The 19,261-nt window shown below is 53.4% G+C and overlaps 2 protein-coding genes across 3 annotated transcripts; both read left to right on the top strand.

The window, feature by feature from the left end:
* Positions 1 to 259: 259 nt before the first annotated feature.
* LOC120704259 lies at positions 260 to 18,308 on the top strand. Of its 2 annotated transcripts, none has more exons than XM_039988581.1 (9): positions 260 to 632; positions 1,398 to 1,442; positions 1,550 to 1,616; positions 1,734 to 1,791; positions 1,918 to 1,976; positions 10,781 to 11,010; positions 11,108 to 11,141; positions 11,219 to 11,347; positions 17,833 to 18,308. In XM_039988581.1, exons 2-9 carry the CDS (start codon positions 1,404 to 1,406, stop codon positions 18,006 to 18,008), a joined length of 792 nt encoding a protein of 263 aa, XP_039844515.1. In that variant the 5' UTR covers positions 260 to 632; positions 1,398 to 1,403; the 3' UTR covers positions 18,009 to 18,308. The 2 variants fall into 2 exon arrangements, with proteins under 2 accessions (XP_039844515.1, XP_039844516.1); XM_039988582.1 differs by having other exon boundaries at positions 276 to 632; positions 1,358 to 1,442.
* On the top strand, positions 11,354 to 12,947 carry LOC120704260. The gene is made up of 2 exons (XM_039988584.1): positions 11,354 to 11,755; positions 12,136 to 12,947. The coding sequence occupies exon 2, from the start codon at positions 12,212 to 12,214 to the stop codon at positions 12,719 to 12,721; it is 510 nt and encodes a 169-aa protein (XP_039844518.1). The 5' UTR covers positions 11,354 to 11,755; positions 12,136 to 12,211; the 3' UTR covers positions 12,722 to 12,947.
* Positions 18,309 to 19,261: the final 953 nt, after the last annotated feature.

The raw sequence follows: 19,261 nt of genomic DNA, 5'->3' as shown, positions 1-19,261 counted from the left end.
TGCCTGCTGACAGATCTGTGATTTATTTTCGAACTGTGAGAGACGCAATCGTCTGCATCCAGGAGACCAAACTGAATGTGATCGATCAAGCCGTAGTGACACAATGTCAGTATAGGCAATGTCTGAATCAGCTGTTCTTTCTACTTTCTTCTTCAGAATGGGCAACAGAGCAAGTCGTCCGAAGATCTTGTTTCCGATTCCTTCTTGATGACCTGCTTCCTGCACTCTCTCTCTCTCTCTCTCTCTCTCTCTCTCTCTCTCTCTCTCTCTTTTGAACTTAATTCCTGCACTCTCTTGCCACACAAATGTCAGTCTGACCATAGCCCGCCCTACTTGCTCTCACCTCTCCCGTTCTCCTCCTCCCGATCTCACCCACCCCTCAAACCCCAGGCGGCGCGCACCAGGCGACCCGGCGGAGCCCCTCCGCTCCCAGGTCGGGTCTGCGCCGGCCTGGTGCGGATCCGCCCGATCTGCCTCCTCCTCCTCCGCCCGGTGCAGTTGGCGCGCCGAGCCGTGTCAAGAAGCTCCGGCCGTGTACTACTCCGACCATCACCGAGCTGTTCCTCCCTCCCCGACCCGCGCCAAGAACACCCGGTGCAGATCCTCGTTCTGCATCATCGTGAGATCCCAAGGTATGAAAACCTAGCCTGTTGTTGTGATGTTTGATAGGCATGTTGTGATGTGTTTTGTTTCTGATGCGGTTCCATGCTCATGATCACTGGCAAAGGTAAAAAAAATGTTTGGGTTGGAACAGTATGATTATGCTAGATGATCATGAAAATGCACATAAATATGCTCTTCCCTTGTTAGTTGTTGGATTGGACTATGTGCTAGCGATCGTCACACTGATATGTGGCCCAGCTCCTGGTCACCAGAGTCTCTTCATGCTTGCTCCGATTCCTATGATTTCTGAAGTTCACACAAAAGGGTATAGTAGATATGCAAGAAGTGTAGAAATATTTATAACAAGCTAGGTAACAAAGTACAGACATCTAGCGAGGGTACTGAACAATTTGTGCCGTATGTTCAACTGAATGTTGTTCCAACCATCATCAAGATTTAATGGCATTGTGCATATATATATGTCTTTACCCTTGTAACAGACTGCAAAAAGGGTTTGCAAGTGAGTATGATTGAGTGCACAAACTTCCTCAAATAAAACAGAAGTTCAAACATTTTACTGTGTTTATTGCTGCTTGAAATTTTACTGGATTGGGTGGGTATGTGAAAAGGTTTTGTTCTTGGTGGCTGTGCTTGCTTGATGTTACTGAACAATCATTCATGATGCATCACCCTGTTACTGAGCAACCATTTTGTCTATGCTTAGCTGAAGCAATTTTGTCTATGTCCCACTCAGTATGCATGGTTAGTATTTACCCACTCTGCCCTTACCCCAGGCACGGATGGAGCGGAAGTTCTACGAGAAGTATACCTCACTCAAGGTACCTCTTGCCCGCTTCTTCCTTGCCCCATTTTTCTTCCCCCGTCCGCGGCGGATTGATGCTGAAATACATTTGTTTTCCCGGTTGGATCTCTTGCCGCATCCCAGAAGCGGAAGCTGCTGGACGAGGGGTTGGAGCGGAAGCGGGAGGAGGAGCCCGAGGAGCTTTACAATGGTAAACCCAGGCCTCTGAATTTTGGTTGGATTATGGCCTTATGGGAGAGGGAGGGTTTTGGGAGAAACGGTTTTCTTTTCCCTTATTTTGATTTTTTTTTTTGGTCTGATGATGCAGCCATGAAGGATTGGGTCCGCGGCCTCGAAAAGGATATAGAGGAGCTCAGTGAGAAGCTGTAAGATGTGACTGTTACTATTGAGTTTGGGTTAGGGTTTCCTTGTTTGGAGGTGGAAATGGTGCCTACACACCATTACTTATGTCCCTTCTCTGTCGATCTATTTTTGCTAATTTCATGGTCCAGTGCGGACAAGGAGGATGAGATTGAGAAGGCCCGTCAGGATTTCCTTGCAGATATTCGGGGTAAGAATCTCTTTTTAGTTAGACCTGTTTTAGCTATTGGAATAGAAATGCTTATTAGTCTGGCACATGTATGAAGCTGAAACACATCTTTGGGAAACGGAGGCAGTGATGCATCCCTGGTTAAAATTACCTATGGATCAACGTTCCACAATGCTAGCATTATCTTGGTTATGCTCTGCACCAGAAACAGCTTGGCGTTCATTCCTTAATATCTAACTAATGATGAACAGTGCAAATACTACTGAAGCTTACACGTGAGTCTGGTCAGCTTTGATTTCTTAAATAAGTTTTCATTCTCCTAGTCTTACTGCCTGCAACCATGTTTTGTTTTTCTTTATTTCTAGCTTGTCATGAGAACTTGGCACGAGTTAATCCTTGCTGCTGATTCACCTTGTTATGTTGTACTTGTGAGCGGATTCTCCTTAATTTGATGTATTTATGCCTGTAACCACCATACACAAAAGACTGGGGATGCACTGTGATATGGCTTATGGCTAATCCTGAAGAACAAAGGCAGATTGATACGCCCTAACTCGCCCTCCTATGAGGCTCTGAGTTCTTGAGGGATTATTTTTCTGCTAAACCCTAATGAGACGCAGCCCTTACAATATATATAGAGTCTCCAATCCTTAAACAATTCCTAAATTACAACCAAATAAAACAGGAAACTAACTATCGTCCGAATCCTTGGTTGTGGGCACTCTTTCCTTCTTCTTGTGTTGATACTTCTTGCCAAAGATAGTGCCCACAACACCCCCCCCCCCCCCCGACCAAAAAGCTCGTCCTCGAGCTTGAATGTGGGGTACTTCTCCTTGAACTCAGGCAGGTGCTCCCAGGTAGCATCCGCAGGGCTGCAGCCATCCCACTGCACCATCAAATCCCAAGAATTGCGTGACGGAGTTGCCCGAAGCACCTTCGCTGGCACCGGCAGCACACGACCATTAGCAATCGGGGGTAGTGCTACCACAGAAGATGGAGGATCACCATGATGCTTCTTGAGGAACACAACATGGAAAACATCATGAATCCGAGCTTTGGGAGGCAGACGAAGACAATATGCCACTGAACCAATCCTCTCAATCACCTGAAAAGGCCCATAGAAACGGGGTGCCAACTTGCCCTTGGAACAGTCAGTAATGCCAGCTGCTGTACATTGATGGAGACAAAGCCATACCCAATCATCAATCGTGAAAGCTACCTCGTGATGCATCCTGTCGTGGGAAGTTTTCATATAATCCTGCCGTTCCCTGATTTCCGACAAGAAGATGTCACGATGTTGAAGTTGTTTATCCACAGCCACAACGCGAGCCAATCCGGGCTGGTACGATATCAATGTTGGTGGTTCTCGTCCATACACCACCTGAAACGGTGTGGTGCGTAGCGCCGACTGGAAGGAAGTGTTGAAGCAGAATTCCGCCCAAGGAAGCCAACGGAGCCCGCTGCGAGGACGATCACCCGCCAAACAACGCAAATACACGCCAAGTACTCTGTTTGCCACCTCTGATTGGCTGTTCGTTTGCGGCCGAAATGCAGAACTGAGACAAAGCTTCACACCCGCCAAATGGAAAAGCTCCGTCCATAATTTGCTAGTGAATACCGGATCCCTATCACTGACAGTGGAGGATGGAAAGCCATGGAGCTTGACGATATTATCAAAGAAAGCTTGTGCCACCGTGAGCGCCGTGTAGGGATGACCCAGTGGAACAAAATGCGCTATCTTTGAGAACCTGTTGATGACCGTCAGTACAACAGATTTGCCACCCACACGAGGGAATCCCTCCACGAAATCCATAGAGATATCACTCCACACCATAGATGGCACTTCAAGCGGCTACAACAAACCACCTGGATGCAAATGTTCTGTCTTGTTCCTTTGACAAACCAAACAACCCCGAATATGCTCACGAACATGCTTGGCAGCCCTGGGATTGTGGAATGCAGCACGAAGCTGAACAAGAGTCTTCTGCACGCCTTCATGTCCTGCTCCATGAGCATGCGCCAACAGTTGCGGCCAAAGCAAGGATGAATCAGGGACGAAAAGCTTGCCTTGGTGCAGCATAAAACCGTTGACCTCAGACCACTCCTTGCCAGCAGTACCATCAATGATCTCTTGCCGCTTGGAAACCACCTCTGGCAGAATGGAAGATTCACGCTTGAAATCCTCAAACAGTTCGAACTCAGGTTGAGAAATTGCACAAGAGCTGGGGCATGATTCGATCTCATCGCGCCGCGAGAGTGCATCAGTCGCGGCATTCAACTTGCCTGGCTTGTACTCAACCTGAAAACTGTAACCAAACAACTTGCTGACCCATGTGTGCTGTGGAATTGTAGCGAGCCGTTGATCCAACAAGTGCTTGAGGCTGCAATAATCTGTGCGAACAATGAATTCCCGCGTCCAAAGATACGGCCACCAATGCCGGACCGCTTGAACAGCCCAATAAGCTCGTACTCATAAGCCGCGAGCTTGGTGTGCTGGGGGGCAACCGAGCGACTGAAGAACGCGATTGGACCCGCACCTTGATGAAGCACCGCGCCAAATCCAGTGCCGGATGCGTCATAGTCGACGATGAAAGACTTGTCGAAGTCCGGCAGTTGAATAACCGGTGCCGACATGAGAGCTTGCTTGAGCGCATCCAAAGCCGCTGTTGCCACCGGTGTCCACTGAAAAGCCTCCCGCTTGAGGAGGACAGTCAGTGGCGTCACAATGACGCCGTAGTTGTGGATGAACCGGCGGGAGTAACCGGTTAACCCGAGGAAGCCGCGTAGCGCTTTGAACGAGCGAGGCAGGGGCCAGGCTTGCACCGTGCTGATCTTGTCCGTGTCCATGGCCACGACACCATCGGCGATGACATGGCCGAGGTACTGGATCCTTTGCTCCCCGAACGAGCACTTGGAGCGTTTGAGGACGAGTCCATGCTGTCGGAGAGCCATGAAGGCAGCACGAACGTGTTGTAGATGTTCCGACCAGGACCTGCTGAAAACAAGAATGTCATCAAAGAAAATGAGGACGCACCGTCAGAGATACGGCTGCAACACAGCGTTCATCAGTGCCTGGAAGGTGGACGGCGCGTTGGTAAGGCCGAACGGCATCACCAGAAACTCAAAGTGGTCGTGGTGTGTACGGAACGCTGTCTTGGCAATGTCGTCCGTGTGCATGCGGACCTGATGATAGCCGCTACGGAGATCCAGCTTGGTAAAGAACACCGCGCCCTTGAGTTCATCGAGTAGTTCTTCCACGACTGGGATGGAGAACTTGTCACGCACCGTTTTGATGTTCAGGGCACGATAATCCACGCAGAAACGCCAAGAGTCGTCGCGTTTGCAAACCAGGAGCACGGGTGAGGAGAAGGCGGAAGTGCTTGGGCGAATTATACCTTGCTCCATCATCGTCTGGCACTGAGCCTCAATTTCATCTTTGAGCAGCTGCGCGTAGCGATATGGACGCACGGCCACCGGCGGCGTTCCAGGCAATAGATGAATCCGGTGGTCGAATGCATGGGCTGGCGGGAGCCCCTTAGGTTCGGTGAACAGATCCGCGAACTCCTCCAGGAGAGCCGTCAAGAGGTCACGCGCATCTGTCGCTGCCACGCTGGGGGCGGCCTGGGCGTGGATGCCGCTCCACTGGACACGGTTGTCGTGTCGCCAGAACACCATGGTGAGGTTGGTGAAATTCCACAGTATGGGGCCCAGGGAACGGAGCCAGTCACAACCGAGAACGATGCGGAAACCGCCCAGAGGGATGACGAAGAGATCGACCATGAATTCCTCGGCGTCAACGACCAAGCGCACCACTTTGAAGATACCCGCAGTGTTGATGCGGTCGCCATTTGCCACACCAACGGAGAGGCCGGGGCGAGGTTCCGGCGTAAAGCCAAGACGTTGCGCCAGGGACTCGTCGATAAACGAGTGTGTGGAGCCTGAGTCCACCAAGGCCACGGCGGAAACGCCGCCGACGGTGATGCCGAGGCGTAGCGTGGCGCTCGTCTGGATGCCTGTGATTGCCGCCACAGAGACTTGCAGATCGTCCTCAGAACCGCTGCCCTCTGACGCATCCTCATCTTCAGCTAGCTCGAGGAAGTAGATGCCTTTGCCGGTGTAGTGCTTGACGTGCTCCTTAGAGAACTTTTCTGGGCAGTTGAAGCACAACCCCTCGAGTCACCGTTGAGCCATCTCCTCGGGAGATAGACGCTTGAAGCGGCCGTCGACGGCGGGCGCCGTCTTGACAGGCGCGGCGTGCAGTGCTGATGTAGATCCCGACGCGCTAGGCGGCGGCGGCGTCCTAATGGGCGCGGACGTGGGCCACTGGGACGAACGCGCAAGGACACGGCTGTCCGTGGAGGTCGTGTCGGCGTTCACGTGTTGGCGGCGCTCGTAAGCGCGGGCAAGCGCCATTGCATCCTCCAAAGTATCCGGCTTCTACAGCTCGACATCGGTGCTGAGCGGCTGCTGGAGTCCCGTCATAAAGATCGCGATCTTTTAGGACTCTGTAACAGCGTGCCAGGCGGAGGAGGAATTGCTCCTAGTACTCGTCGACGGTGCCAGTACGCCGCAAATGAGTTTGTTTCCCTAGAGGATTGTTGCGGAGCGCCGGACCAAAATGCCGGTTGATGCCTTCGACGAATTGGGGCCACGTCGGAACGCCCTGGTTCTTCTCTGTGTCAGTAGTACCACTGACTCGCGGCGGCCTCCAGGTAAAACGACGCCGTTGGTACCTTGAGATGCTTGGGGGTGCCGTAGGCGCGGAAGAATTGCTCTCCCTTGTGCAGCCAGGTAATGGGTTCGTCGGAACCGTCGAACTTTGGAAAACGGAGCTTATGGGATGGCGCCGCCGTGGGACCGGACGACGCAGAACTGTTGATGTCGAAACGGCCCTGTTGCTCTAGAACTTGTGTCTGCACGTTCTTGACGGATGCGGATATGAGGTGGATCTCTTGACGGAACTCCGCCATGTCCGCGTCGAGTTTCTTGCCGTTGTTGCCCACGAGTTTGACGAGTTTGTCGACCACCTCGTCAAGGATCGCCTTCGTGATGGGGGTGTCGGCATCGGCCATGGCAGGGTTGCGGTGGGGTTAGCGGCGCTCAGGGGAAAACTAGGTAAGGGCAAGCGATGCGATGGAAACCAGGCCAAGGAAGATCCCTAGTCTGATACCTAGATGATATAGCTTATGGCTAATCCTGAAGAACAAAGGCAGATTGATACGCCCTAACTCGCCCTCCTATGAGGCTCTGAGTTCTTGAGGGATTATCTTTCTGCTAAATTACAACCAAATAAAACAGGAAACTAACTATCATCCGAATCCTTGGTTGTGGGCACTCTTTCCTTCTTCTTGCGTTGATACTTCTTGCCAAAGAAAGTGTCCACAACACACTGGGTCTAAAACTTGTTAAGAAGAAATGGCCACACATACCCTATTAAACTGCATGCTACAGTCATTTACCGTTTTTCACAGCATTACAATATAAACTGAGAGAGGAACTGTTGCAGTACCTATGCTCTTGCTTTCCTCTATGGATGAATACTTGAACAGGGAATCCCGAGTGGTAGGAAATTGTGAAATGGAGAAAATATATATACACTAGTTGGAGTATTGTCTATAAAATTGCCACAGGTGTGTCAAACAGTTCAGGCCAGAGCATACTATCTTACTGCACTGTGGACACCGAAGGACATCCAAGTTTTTTGTGTGTCAACTTTACTGCTTCACATTACTGGAATGCTGGCTATAGCTAATTAGCATAAGATAAATTAAGAATATTTTATTCTGTGTACATTTATTGTAATTGAACTATTTTGTATTGTTTGCAATATGGCCGCACAACCGGTCAACTTTGCATTCATAATGTTTTGAGTAGTGTTTGGCAGGTTGACCCATTGAAATGGTATCTGTACTTGTGTTCATACACTTGTCTTTTTTGCTATGGTCTTGTTAGTGAACAGTGGTACATAACCAACCCTTCAACATTATCCCGCAATCCTACATTAGTCCTGACGTGGTAATTTAAGTCATAGTTTGCACGCACATGGTTAATAATCTGAGCATGACCATATTAACCGGGGAACGGGAATGCCCCTGGGTTCCACGTTCCAGGAACACTGTTCTGGCTTCCGGGACGGGAACATGGGAACATTTTCGTTCCTGCAGTGTAAAAATAGATCCCAAGTACCGTTCCCCGTTCCCCATTGCTCGTTCCTCGATCTGTCATCCCGGGAACTTCGGTGGCTATGGTCATGACAGTATAATTCATCACAATTTGTGAGATGGGGCAGTCCTTTGGCATCACCTTTACTTTTAATGTTGCCACAATGTTTCATTTTCCAATCCTTTTTATTAATTTGGCATCAACTAAGTTATTTAGGTGCCACTGTTTGCTTGGTGTGGACTGATTATTGATATTAGAACAGCAGGATAGATCGGCTAACTCGCCCTCCCTCTGGAGGCTCTGAGCTGCTTCTTTGATCTATTTTCTGCTTGTCTAACCCTAGGACTTAGCAGCCTTTTATAAACAAGGCACCTAACAAACTTGACCCTTAAGTATTCTAATCTCTAGACTCATCCTAAACCCTAACCTATGGCGGCGCTACAGTATCCGCGGTACTGTTCACGCGCAGTACTTGTGGGCCTAGGCCTGTGGCCGGCCCACTTGCCATAACACTTCTCCACCCCTCGAAGACAGCTCGTCCTCGAGCTGGAAATCCACGGAAATGTGAGGTCATCGGTGGAGACAATGACGGTGCTGGTGGTGGTAGCTGCAGCAGAGAAGCAGAGGAGATGCCACGGCGAAGATGATGTCAAGGTTGTTGTTGAGGCCACCTGTGGCCCATGTTCTCCTTCAGGATGTTCACCAGCATGTGCTTGAGCGCTTCATCGGCGCCAGACAACACCAAGGTGTCCAGGAAGCAGAGGACGCCTTTGCAAACGCTGATGACAAAGTCGTCATCGGCCTTGCCATAGATGCGGTAGGTCGCCGATGCCGATGCTGATGCCGAAGCCGACCCAGAAGCGGAAGAAGCCGAGGGAGACCATGACGCCAGTGGGCATGCTCCTGAACGTGAGCCCGTCGCAAGGTAGCAGATGGCCATGAGCAGCAGCGTCCTGTCGTAGACGCTTTTGCGGCCAAGCCTGTCACCGAGCCAGCCACAGAAGAACTGCCCGGCGAGCGCGCCGCCGAGCATGACGCCGTTCACAGCGTCGACGGCGTTGGGCGGCAGCGTGCCGTGCTCGGGTCTGGCGAGGTTGGTGTAGTAGATGCAGTCGAGCATGGCCAGCACATGCAGCTGCTTGCTCGCCTGCGGGGTCTCGATGTGCCGCGCTTGGTGTAGGGGCAGCCATGGCCGTTGACGGCCGACGGAAGACGGGGCACCTGGTGGGGACGGCGAAGTTTCTGTGGCCCAGGCGTGCTGAATGCCTGAGAAGGATGCCGACGCGGGCGACGAAGGGAGCAGATGAGGCGCCACAGCCAACAATGAGGAGGCGCGCCTGCCGAAGCTGAAGACAGGGCCACGCTTGCCGCAGTGGGCACGGCCGTAGGCGCTGGCGCGGACTGGGTCGCCGGGGCCATAGCAGGCGATGGAGACGCCAAAGCCGAGGCCGCTCGTGGCGCTGGAGAACCTCCGATGGGCGGTAGCAGGTGGACGAACGGCCGCGGACGGGTGCAGGCGCCCACGGACGCGCGGGAGGCCGCAGATGGGCGGAGGTGCGCGCGGACGGCGTGCTGGCGGCCGCGGACGGAGGTGCGCGAACGACGTGCGGGCAGCCACGGATGGAGGTGCGCGGACGGGCGCCGCACGACGAGCGCGGATAGGCGCGTACAGCCACGGACGGGGGCGCGACGGGCAGGGACGGATCCACCGTGATGGGGGATGGACGCCGCGGCGGACGGGGCAGACATATCCGCGACAGCCGGGGACGCCGCCGACGAGGATCTGGGCCGCCGAGGAAGGCGGCAACAGGCGGCGACAAACTGGCGGCGACGGATCCATGACGGAAAGGGGCTGCTGGTTCCCTCCCACAAGCGGATCGACGGCAGCGGCCGACGTTACTGGTGTCGCCGGTGGCTTCGGCGTCGGAGACGTCGGTAGAGCTCCTGGCATCACCGGTGGAGCAGCGGGGGACGGCAGTAACGACGTCCGTGGTGCAGGGGTCGACGAAGACGAATCCACGCATGGCGCGGCGTAACCTGGAGGCGAGGCCGAGCGTGGCGCAGGTGTGAGCTCTGATACCAAATGTTATGGAGTAACTAGGGATAGCACGAAGAACCTGTTCGTCGCCCTCCCTCTGGAGGCTCTGACTACTTTTAGGGTTCTTCTTGCTTGCCTTTGATTGATACAATAGGGTCTCTTTTATAGAGACGATTGACTTGACCCTTAAGCAAATATCCTAACTAAATCCATCTAACTTATCTATTTCCTAACAAACCAACTAACCCTATTCGCGGCACTGTTCACGCGCTACAGTATTCGTGGGCCTAGGCCCATGGCCGGCCCACTTGCCATAACACTACTGATTATTGATATTAGAACAGCAGGATAGATCGGCTAACTCGCCCTCCCTCTGGAGGCTCTGAGCTGCTTCTTTGATCTATTTTCTGCTTGTCTAACCCTAGGACTCATAGCAGCCTTTTATAAACAAGGCACCTAACAAACTTGACCCTTAAGTATTCTAATCTCTAGACTCATCCTAAACCCTAACCTATGGCGGCGCTACAGTATCCGCGGTACTGTTCACGCGCAGTACTTGTGGGCCTAGGCCTGTGGCCGGCCCACTTGCCATAACATTGCTTATTTCAATTTTAGTTTCATGCAGCAAGGGACAGTGAAATTCTGAGGCTTAAGCAGCTCTTGGATGAGAAGACCGAAAAAAACAATTCTACTGCTACTAGGTCTGTGGACCAAACACCTGAAGTTATCCATGAAAATCCAACTCCAATGTCGCCTAGAAGGAAGACACCACAGTCAAACATCAAGGCAAAGAGGGTACAGTTGAGTGAAAGTACTGTCGTTCCTCACAGTAGCCTTCAGGAGGAATCTCAAGAGGTCAGTTGTCTGTGGAAGCCAACTAGTTCCTTGTAATATAAAGTATTTGAGTTTACTAATCCTTTTTCTGATGGCTTGAATTTATCCGGTCCTGCAGCTACAATGCTCTAGAAGATATACATGCATCTCAGGTTAGTGAAAACAAAAATGCTGTTACTACTTGATTGCATGCCTTCAAATTATTTAACCAGTGTGTTTGTTGATTCAGGGAACGAGGCCAACGAATGTCCCAGCATTCATATGTTTCGCTTGCTTCTTCAATCTTTAGTTCGCATGAAGGTCACAGTAGATGATGGAACAGAAAGATTTTCGGTTTCAGTCTCCCATGAAGCTACTGGTACTTGTTCTGTTGTCGACGCATTTGTTGGCAAGCACTACCACCGGCGCAACAAGCGGCAACAGGCGCAACAGCAAGGTGGCTAGCGCAGGCTTCAGGTGCTGTTTTCACGGAAGAAGCTAGGAGTTTGTTTCCGCATTAGTAGGAGGTTGTTAGCAGGTTGTTAGTAGCTAGCTTGATCGGGACCAAATCTATAAAGGTCACCGCCTAGCTTGTAATCAGGATCATCGAAGAATAAAGCTCTCCCGCATTGGGCGCGAGCTGGCTTCGGTCACGGCCGAGGAACCTGTCCTCGCCGGTGACGAAGACAGACCGGCGCCCGTCCACTCCTCGCGTTACGTCCTGCGCTCTCTTCCCCAATCCCAGCTGCTTCTACGTTCCCCTCTACGCACTCCACGCCGGCCACGCTGTACCAAATTGGTATCAGAGACCAGTTGTGGGGCATCGCCTACCATGGTCGGCCCCGTCGATCCTGATGGCGATCGCTTGGCTTCCGTGGATGACAAATTGGATCGCCTCCTCGCCCAGATGGCAACGGTGAACACCCGCCTTGACGCCCACGACCGTCGCATCGCCCGCACCGAGAAGTTCAAGCAAGGCGATCCAGACGACGAGAAGGATGACAGCCTCCGCTCGCCCAAACATTTCCACAATTGGCGCCGCGGCAGCGGCGGTGCCGACGGTGGCAGCAGCGGCAACGACTCGGACGCCGGCGGCGGCTTCCGTCGGGGTCGTCACGGTCGCCGTGATGACGACTGGCGGCGCCCGCGCCAACCCAAGCTCACCTTTCCCCACTTCGACGGCGAGACGGATCCGTTGCCGTGGATCAACAAGTGCGAGCACTTCTTCCAGGGGTACCGCACCATGGAGGAGGAGAAGGTCTGGACTGCGTCCCTGCACCTCAACGGCGTGGCGGCAGAGTGGTACTTTCAGCTCGAGCGCGACGTCGGCGTGCTATCCTGGGCACGGTTCGTGGAGTACATCAACCTCCGGTTCGGGCCGCCCATCCGCTCCAGCTCCCTCGGCGAACTGACCAATCTCCGTCGCTCTGGCTCGGTTGAGGAGTACCAGCGCTGCTTCCTTGCCCTCCTGTGCCGCTGTACTGATCTGATCATGCAACACCAGATTGATCTGTTCACTGCAGGCCTAGGGCAACCGCTCTCCTCCGACGATGGCCATGAGCCTGGCGCGCGCATACGAGCGTCGGGGCCTCGAGGCGGCCGCGGTTGGAGTCGCTCGCACGCCGGCCCGGACGCGGACGCCATCTGGCCCGGGCCACCACGTTCTGGTGCTTCCCGCGCCCGGGGGCGCGACCAAGCCCGACGAACCACCGCGTCCGCGGTTCCGACGCCTCTCGCCGGAGGAGATCGCTGAGAAGCGGGCGAGCGGGCAATGCTACTTCTGCCCCGAGAAGTTCACCAAGGACCACAAATGCGCCGCAAAAGGCGTGTTCCTCTTGGAGATCTCTGACGAGGAAACGCCTACTGACGCTGATGCCGACCTGGGCGTCTCGCTCGCGGCACTCACGGGCATCGCGACGCCACCTGACGCCCAGTTCACCATGAAGCTACGGGTTCGCGTCCGCGACGTCGATCTGGTCGCTCTCGTCGACACCGGCTCTATGCACACCTTCATCCATGATGAGGTGGCCCAACGCCTGGGGCTCGCCGTCACCCGGCGACCGGGGTTGACGGTCGAGGTCGCCAACGGCGACCGTGTGCCAAGCCAGGGCGTCTGTTGCGCGACACCGGTGGTCATCAACGGAGTCCCCTTCGACGTCGACTGCTACCAGGCCCGTATCTAAGTACGTGCAGGCCGTGCGACCGCACAGGGCCCCCGAATTTGAAGGGCCCCCAAAATATTAGATATACATTAGATATAGTCATGTGAATACTTTAATTTAGTTAATTATTAATCTAATTTGTAGCAAAATATGGCCCAAATTGCTCCTAAAAAATAAATCATTGTAGACGTATCACTTATCACTTCCTTTTACATGGGTGCTACTCGGGGTCAGGTGTGTGATCTCGAGTGGACCTATCACAACACCACAACCTCTCTAGGATTCCATATTTTGAACTTAAAATCGGCCTAATAAATCAGGCCCCTCATTGCTTTGTTGCTAAAACAAATTTTTTTGGAAAAAAATTTTGTTGCTCAAACAATAACAATTGTTCCAGCAATAAAAGAAATTATTCCGGAACAAAAAAATAGTTATTAGACCTTTTGTGATGATTTAACTGCCAGTCACACGTGTGACTTCTAACATTTGTGCTTTCACACAGCACATCGCGCTTATCGCGCTTGCCGGCTGCTATCGCTTGGTATTCGCGATCCTGCACTAGGCCACTAGGGCCCAGCCCATTGTTTCGCACAGGGCCCTCGAATTTGCCGGTACGGCCCTGACTGCTACACACTCGCGCTGGATAGCTTCGACGTTATCTTGGGCGTCCAGTGGCTCCGCACCCTCGGCCCGATCACGTGGGACCTCAACAAGCTCACCATGACCATCTGGCGGGACGGCCGCAACATCGTGTGGCGTGGCGTGGGCAGCCCCGGCCCCTGCGTCAACACCCTGGAGAACCTGCGCGACGTCCTTGACAGCCTGCTTGGCCAATACGCCGACGTGTTCGCCGTGCCGTGGGGCCTTCCGCCGCAACGCCGCCACGACCACCGGATACATCTTCTTTCGGGCACGGCGCCGATCGCCGTCCGGCCGTACCGCTACCCCCCAGCTCCTCAAGGATGAGCTGGAACGCCAGTGCGAGGACATGCTCGCCCAAGGGATCATCCGGGAGTCCACGTCGCCATTCTCCTCCCCGGTGCTCCTCGTCAAGAAGCCGGACGAGACGTGGCGTTTCTGTGTCGATTACCGCGCTCTCAACGAGCACACGGTAAAAGACAAGTTCCCCATCCCGGTCAGTGACGAGCTCTTCGACGAGCTCAAAGGGGCGCGCTTCTTCAGCAAGATCGACTTGCGCAGTGGCTACTTCCAGGTGCGCATGCACCCCGCCGACGTCGAGAAGACGGCCTTCCGCACCCACCATGGCCACTTCGAGTTCTTGGTCATGGCGTTCGGCCTGACGAACGCGCCGTCCACCTTCCAAGCAATGATGAATGACGTCCTCAAGCCCTTTCTCCGCCGCTTTGTACTCGTGTTTTCTGATGACATATTGATTTATAGTGCATCATGGGCAGAACATTTGCAACATGTCAAGGCGGTGCTCCAACAGCTCCGAGCGCACCAGCTGTTCGCGAAGCAATCCAAGTGCTCCTTCGGTGCAGAATCGGTGGCATACCTGGGCCATATTGTCACGGCTCAGGGTGTGGCCATGGACCCCAGCAAGATTGAAGTAGTCGAGGCCTGGCCGCGTCCCCGCACCGTGCGGGCACTCCGGGGCTTCCTCGGGCTGACCGGCTACTACCGCAAGTTTATCGCGAACTACGGTGCCGTGGCGGAGCCGCTCACGGCACTCCTCAAGCGGGAGGCGTTCCGGTGGTCCGACGATGCCGAGCGCGCCTTCCTCGACCTCAAGCGGGTGCTCTCATCGGCGCCGCTACTCCAGCTGTCCGACTTCTCCAAGCGCTTCACCGTCGACTGCGACGCGTTCGGGGCGGGATTTGGTGCGGTGCTGCACCAGGGCGACGGCGCGCTGGCGTTCTTCAGCCGGGCGGTGGCGCCACAGCACGCCAAGTTGCCGGCGTATGAGCGCGAGCTCATCGGCTTGGTGAAGGCCGTCCGACACTGGCGGCCGTACTTGTGGGGTCGCCCGTTCACGGTCCGCACCGACCACTGGAGTCTCAAGTACATCCTCGACCAGCGCTTCACCACCATACCACAACACACCTGGGTCTCCAAGCTATTCGGCCATGACATCACGGTGGAGTACAGGCCGGGCAAGCAAAATGCGGCGGCTGATGCGCTGTCCCGCTGCGATGAAGTGGCCTTGGCGGTTCACGCTGTGTCCATGCCGGCGTTCTCGGCGTACGATGAGCTGAAGGCGGAGGTGGCTGCCAGCCCGTTCGCCCAGGGCCTCTTGGCGCAGGTCGCGGCCGGCTCGGCGCCAGACGGGTGGTCCACGGCAGATGACCTGTTGCTGTTCCGGGGGAAGATCTTTGTGCCGGATGACTCCTCCTTGTGGCAGCGTCTCCTGGCCGAGGCGCATGAGATGGGGCACGAGGGAGTCGAAAAGACAGCACACCGCCTGCGAGCTTCCTTCTACAACGCGCATCTGCTGCGGCGCGTGCGCGACTTCGTTCGCGGCTGTGCGGTGTGTCAGCGCAACAAGTCTGAGCACCTGCACCTTGCCGGGCTCCGTCAACCTCTCCCGGTGCCGCACGAGGTCTGGAGCGACATTGCCATGGACTTCGTGGAAGGTTTTCCCAAGGTGGGCGGGAAGTCGGTGGTCCTCACGGTGGTGGACCGCTTCTCCAAGTTCGCCCATTTCATTGCGCTCGGCCACCCCTACACCGCGGCGTCTGTGGCGCGGGCGTTCTTCACCGACATCGTGCGCCTCCACGGCTTCCCGACGTCCATCGTCAGCGACCGCGGCCCGGTCTTCACCAGCAACTTCTGGGCGGAACTATTCCGTCTCGCCGGCGTCAAGCTGCTCATGAGCTCCGCGTTCCACCCACAGACGGATGGGCAGTCCGAGGTGACTAATCGCACGATTGGCATGTATTTGCGGTGTTTGGCAGGAGATCGGCCGCGTTCATGGCTCCAGTGGCTTCCCTGGGCGGAGTTCTACTTCAACTCTTCGTACCAAACAGCCCTGCGCGCCACGCCATTCCAGGTCGTTTACGGCCGCCCCCACCGGCTCTACTTCGCTACTCGCCGGGGTTGGCTCGGGTGGCCGCCGTCGATCGCTAGCTCCGGGATCGCGATGAGTTCTTGCAGGAGATACGGGAACGTCTCCTCCTCGCATAGGATGTCATGAAGGCGCAGCATGACAAGCACCGGCGCGACGTTCAGTTCGCGGTGGGTGAGTGGGCGTGGCTGCGCCTGCATCACAGGGCAGCGTCCGGCATCACGACCAGTCGCCCAACAAAACTGGCCCAACGCTTCTACGGGCCGTTCCAAGTGGTGGAGCGCGGCGGGACCGTGGCCTATCGGTTGCAGCTGCCGGCCAATGCCAAGATACACGATATCTTCCACGTCGGTCTCCTCAAGAATTCGAGGGCACGCCGCCGACGTCAGTTCCGCCGCTGCCACCGTTGGTGCATGGCCGCGTGCTGCCTACTCCGGAGAAGGTCATCCGCGCCAGGTTGAACCGTGGCGTGTGGCAGCTGCTGGTGCACTGGGTGGGTCGTCCTGCTGCCGATGCTTCGTGGGAACCGTTAAAGGATTTCGTCAAGCTCTACCCTCAGTGGCAGCTCGAGGACGAGCTGTTCCGTGGGGAGGGAGGAAGTGTTGTCGATGCATTTGTTGGCAAGCACTACCACCGGCGCAACAAGCGGCAACAGGCGCAACAGCAAGGTGGCTAGCGCAGGCTTCAGGTGCTGTTTTCACGGGAGAAGCTAGGAGTTTGTTTCCGCATTAGTAGGAGGTTGTTAGCAGGTTGTTAGTAGCTAGTTTGATTGGGACCTAATCTATAAAGGTCACCGCCTAGCTTGTAATCAGGATCATCGAAGAATAAAGCTCTCCCGCATTGGGTGCGAGCTGGCTTCGGTCACGGCCGAGGAACCTGTCCTCGCCGGTGACGAAGACAGCCCGGCGCCCGTCCACTCCTCGCGTTACGTCCTGTGCTCTCTTCCCCAATTCCAGCTGCTTCTACGTTCCCCTCTGCGCACTCCACGCCGGCCACGCTGTACCATGTTCACCCGAATCTCATCCTCTTGTTTTACTGCAGCTCAATTCCAGAATAGCACTAGCTATTCTGCATTATATTTTATATTCTCATGTTGTTACAATCAGTATGATTTGGTATGTTATTGTTGCCAGCGTAAATGTTAAGACTAATTATGCTGAGGAACTGGTGCTGCATCTTAAGCCTTATTTTCTGAAACTGACTTAGATGATCAAATACAGATGATAATATCTTTATTTAAAATAGCACAAGTTTTTGTTGCTTTGTTGTTTGGTCTTGTCTTTTATATGGAATAGCTTACATACAGATCTTATTGGGTACAAAATTGTGAATAATTTCATGGTGACTGTAAAACTGATGCTAGAGTGTGAATTATCAAACTAAATGAAATACTTTCAAATCTTCACGATCTGAAATTTATAATATGGTGATATATTAACTTATTTTTGAACGGTATACCCTGAATATCTTTTGGAAATATTATTGACGGGTGGGGGAGGTTTAAGCCTTCTTGATAAGTACTAATTTGTTGTTCAAGATGTTGGCCTCCATTAAAGAATGTAGAGTCAGCACACCCTAAATTATGACAGCTATCATGTTAACAAAGTAACATCTGTCTTATAGGTTGCATTTCGTTCCAGGATTATAATACTTGTGGAATTGTTCAAATCGATGCAGGTTATAGTTTCACCCTCACTTGGTTAGAGAATCCTGGTGAATGGTCATATAAGCTGTCTTCATCGGGTACCCTGGAAAGGATAGCCGTCAATTGGATGAAGCAAGACATAAGATTCAGCATGAACATGTGCCGTCTGTTCTTCGAGCGGATATCAAACATCATCACTAAAGGGTGACAGCGTGCTCTTCATTAGAGCTATAGCTACCTCAGCTTGCCTCTGGATGTGTAAAACGAAGCTGCTGAACTTGAAGCTGCAAACCTCTGGATGTGTAAAAATGACCACTGGATGTAAAAAAAAATGACGTGCTATCTTGTTGCAGAAGTGTTTTGCTGTCTGTCTTTAATCGAGCTTACAAATGATTCATAGGTGACAGTTGTTGCCGTGGCATATCCCTTCATTATGTGAGCGGCAGTTCATGGTTCAAGATGTTAATAATGCACAGGCTTGGCAGGAAACATCATTTTGGGATCTCCATATATTTGGCTGTCCCGGTCAATTTGAACATCTGCAGTTCAAATGACATGGATGCAATTTCAAAATATTTCCATGTCGTGATGTGGAAATGAAATTGTAGAATGATGTGAAATAACAGTATAGGTTATATAAATGTTAGATAGGGGTGAGTGTACATTTTGGTTTTTTCTTTCTTTACAAATGTTTGCAACATCTGCTAGTCTACCTTTTAGGAAATTTAATAATCTGTTGCATCTGTTAAGGTTTGGGAGAAACAATATCCCCACCATAGTCATCTTCATCATCACCGCTACTAAAGAAGAAATGGCTGGTTTTCGTATGGGCAACAGAGGTCATCTGAAACTGCACAATTTTCAAGATCACACTGATGCGGTTTCTGAGGATTTTATAGATGGAATTTGTCGCCCTCGAATCAAGATGTCATTCCCATCTCCAGATTGAAACAACCAGAGGCGATAACAACTACTCCTGTGAAACGAATCACTGCCACTGAACATCCAGAACTCAGAAAACAATTACAGACTTGCCCTAGCCCCAAGCTAGAGCCCTTGCCCACGCCACCAGACTGGAAACCGAAGAGATCACTGCTTGCAGAGCTTCTCCATGTCGCCACCCCCTCTCCAGTGGAAGATGTTGCCCCCCTCCGGGAACGCTGACACGCCCGGGTCGCCGCCCATCATCAGCGCCATCAGCTCCGACTGCAGCTGCCGCACCACCGACTCGCCCTCCGCGCCAAGGGCGGAGCTTCATGCGGGCCAAAGGGGCGCATGGCCCCCCTGGCTGTGCAAATTTCACACGTAATGAACAGTGATTTTGACACTGTTCATTACTGTAGCAAAAGGATGCCCCCCTCATTTTTCTAAAATTGAAGATCAAGCTCCGCCACTGCTCCGCGCCCTTCCCGGCCCCCGGCCCCGCCGCTGCCGGTGCCGCCGCGGGGACGTTGCCGGTCT

This window comes from Panicum virgatum, chromosome 4K (assembly GCF_016808335.1).
Source record: "Panicum virgatum strain AP13 chromosome 4K, P.virgatum_v5, whole genome shotgun sequence".
NCBI classification, from domain to species: domain Eukaryota; kingdom Viridiplantae; phylum Streptophyta; class Magnoliopsida; order Poales; family Poaceae; genus Panicum; species Panicum virgatum.
Note: the sequence above shows the minus strand (reverse complement) of the source record. Positions and strands in the feature narration are given on the sequence as shown.

Coding starts and splice junctions, on each gene's coding strand:
- LOC120704259 (XM_039988581.1), top strand. CDS start 1,404: ATGGAGCGGAAGTTCTACGAGAAGTATACCTCACTCAAG. Junction 1,443..1,549: donor AGAAGTATACCTCACTCAAG/GTACCTCTTGCC, acceptor GCCGCATCCCAG/AAGCGGAAGCTGCTGGACGA. Junction 1,977..10,780: donor TTTCCTTGCAGATATTCGGG/GTAAGAATCTCT, acceptor AGTTTCATGCAG/CAAGGGACAGTGAAATTCTG.
- LOC120704260 (XM_039988584.1), top strand. CDS start 12,212: ATGGAGGAGGAGAAGGTCTGGACTGCGTCCCTGCACCTCAACGGCGTG.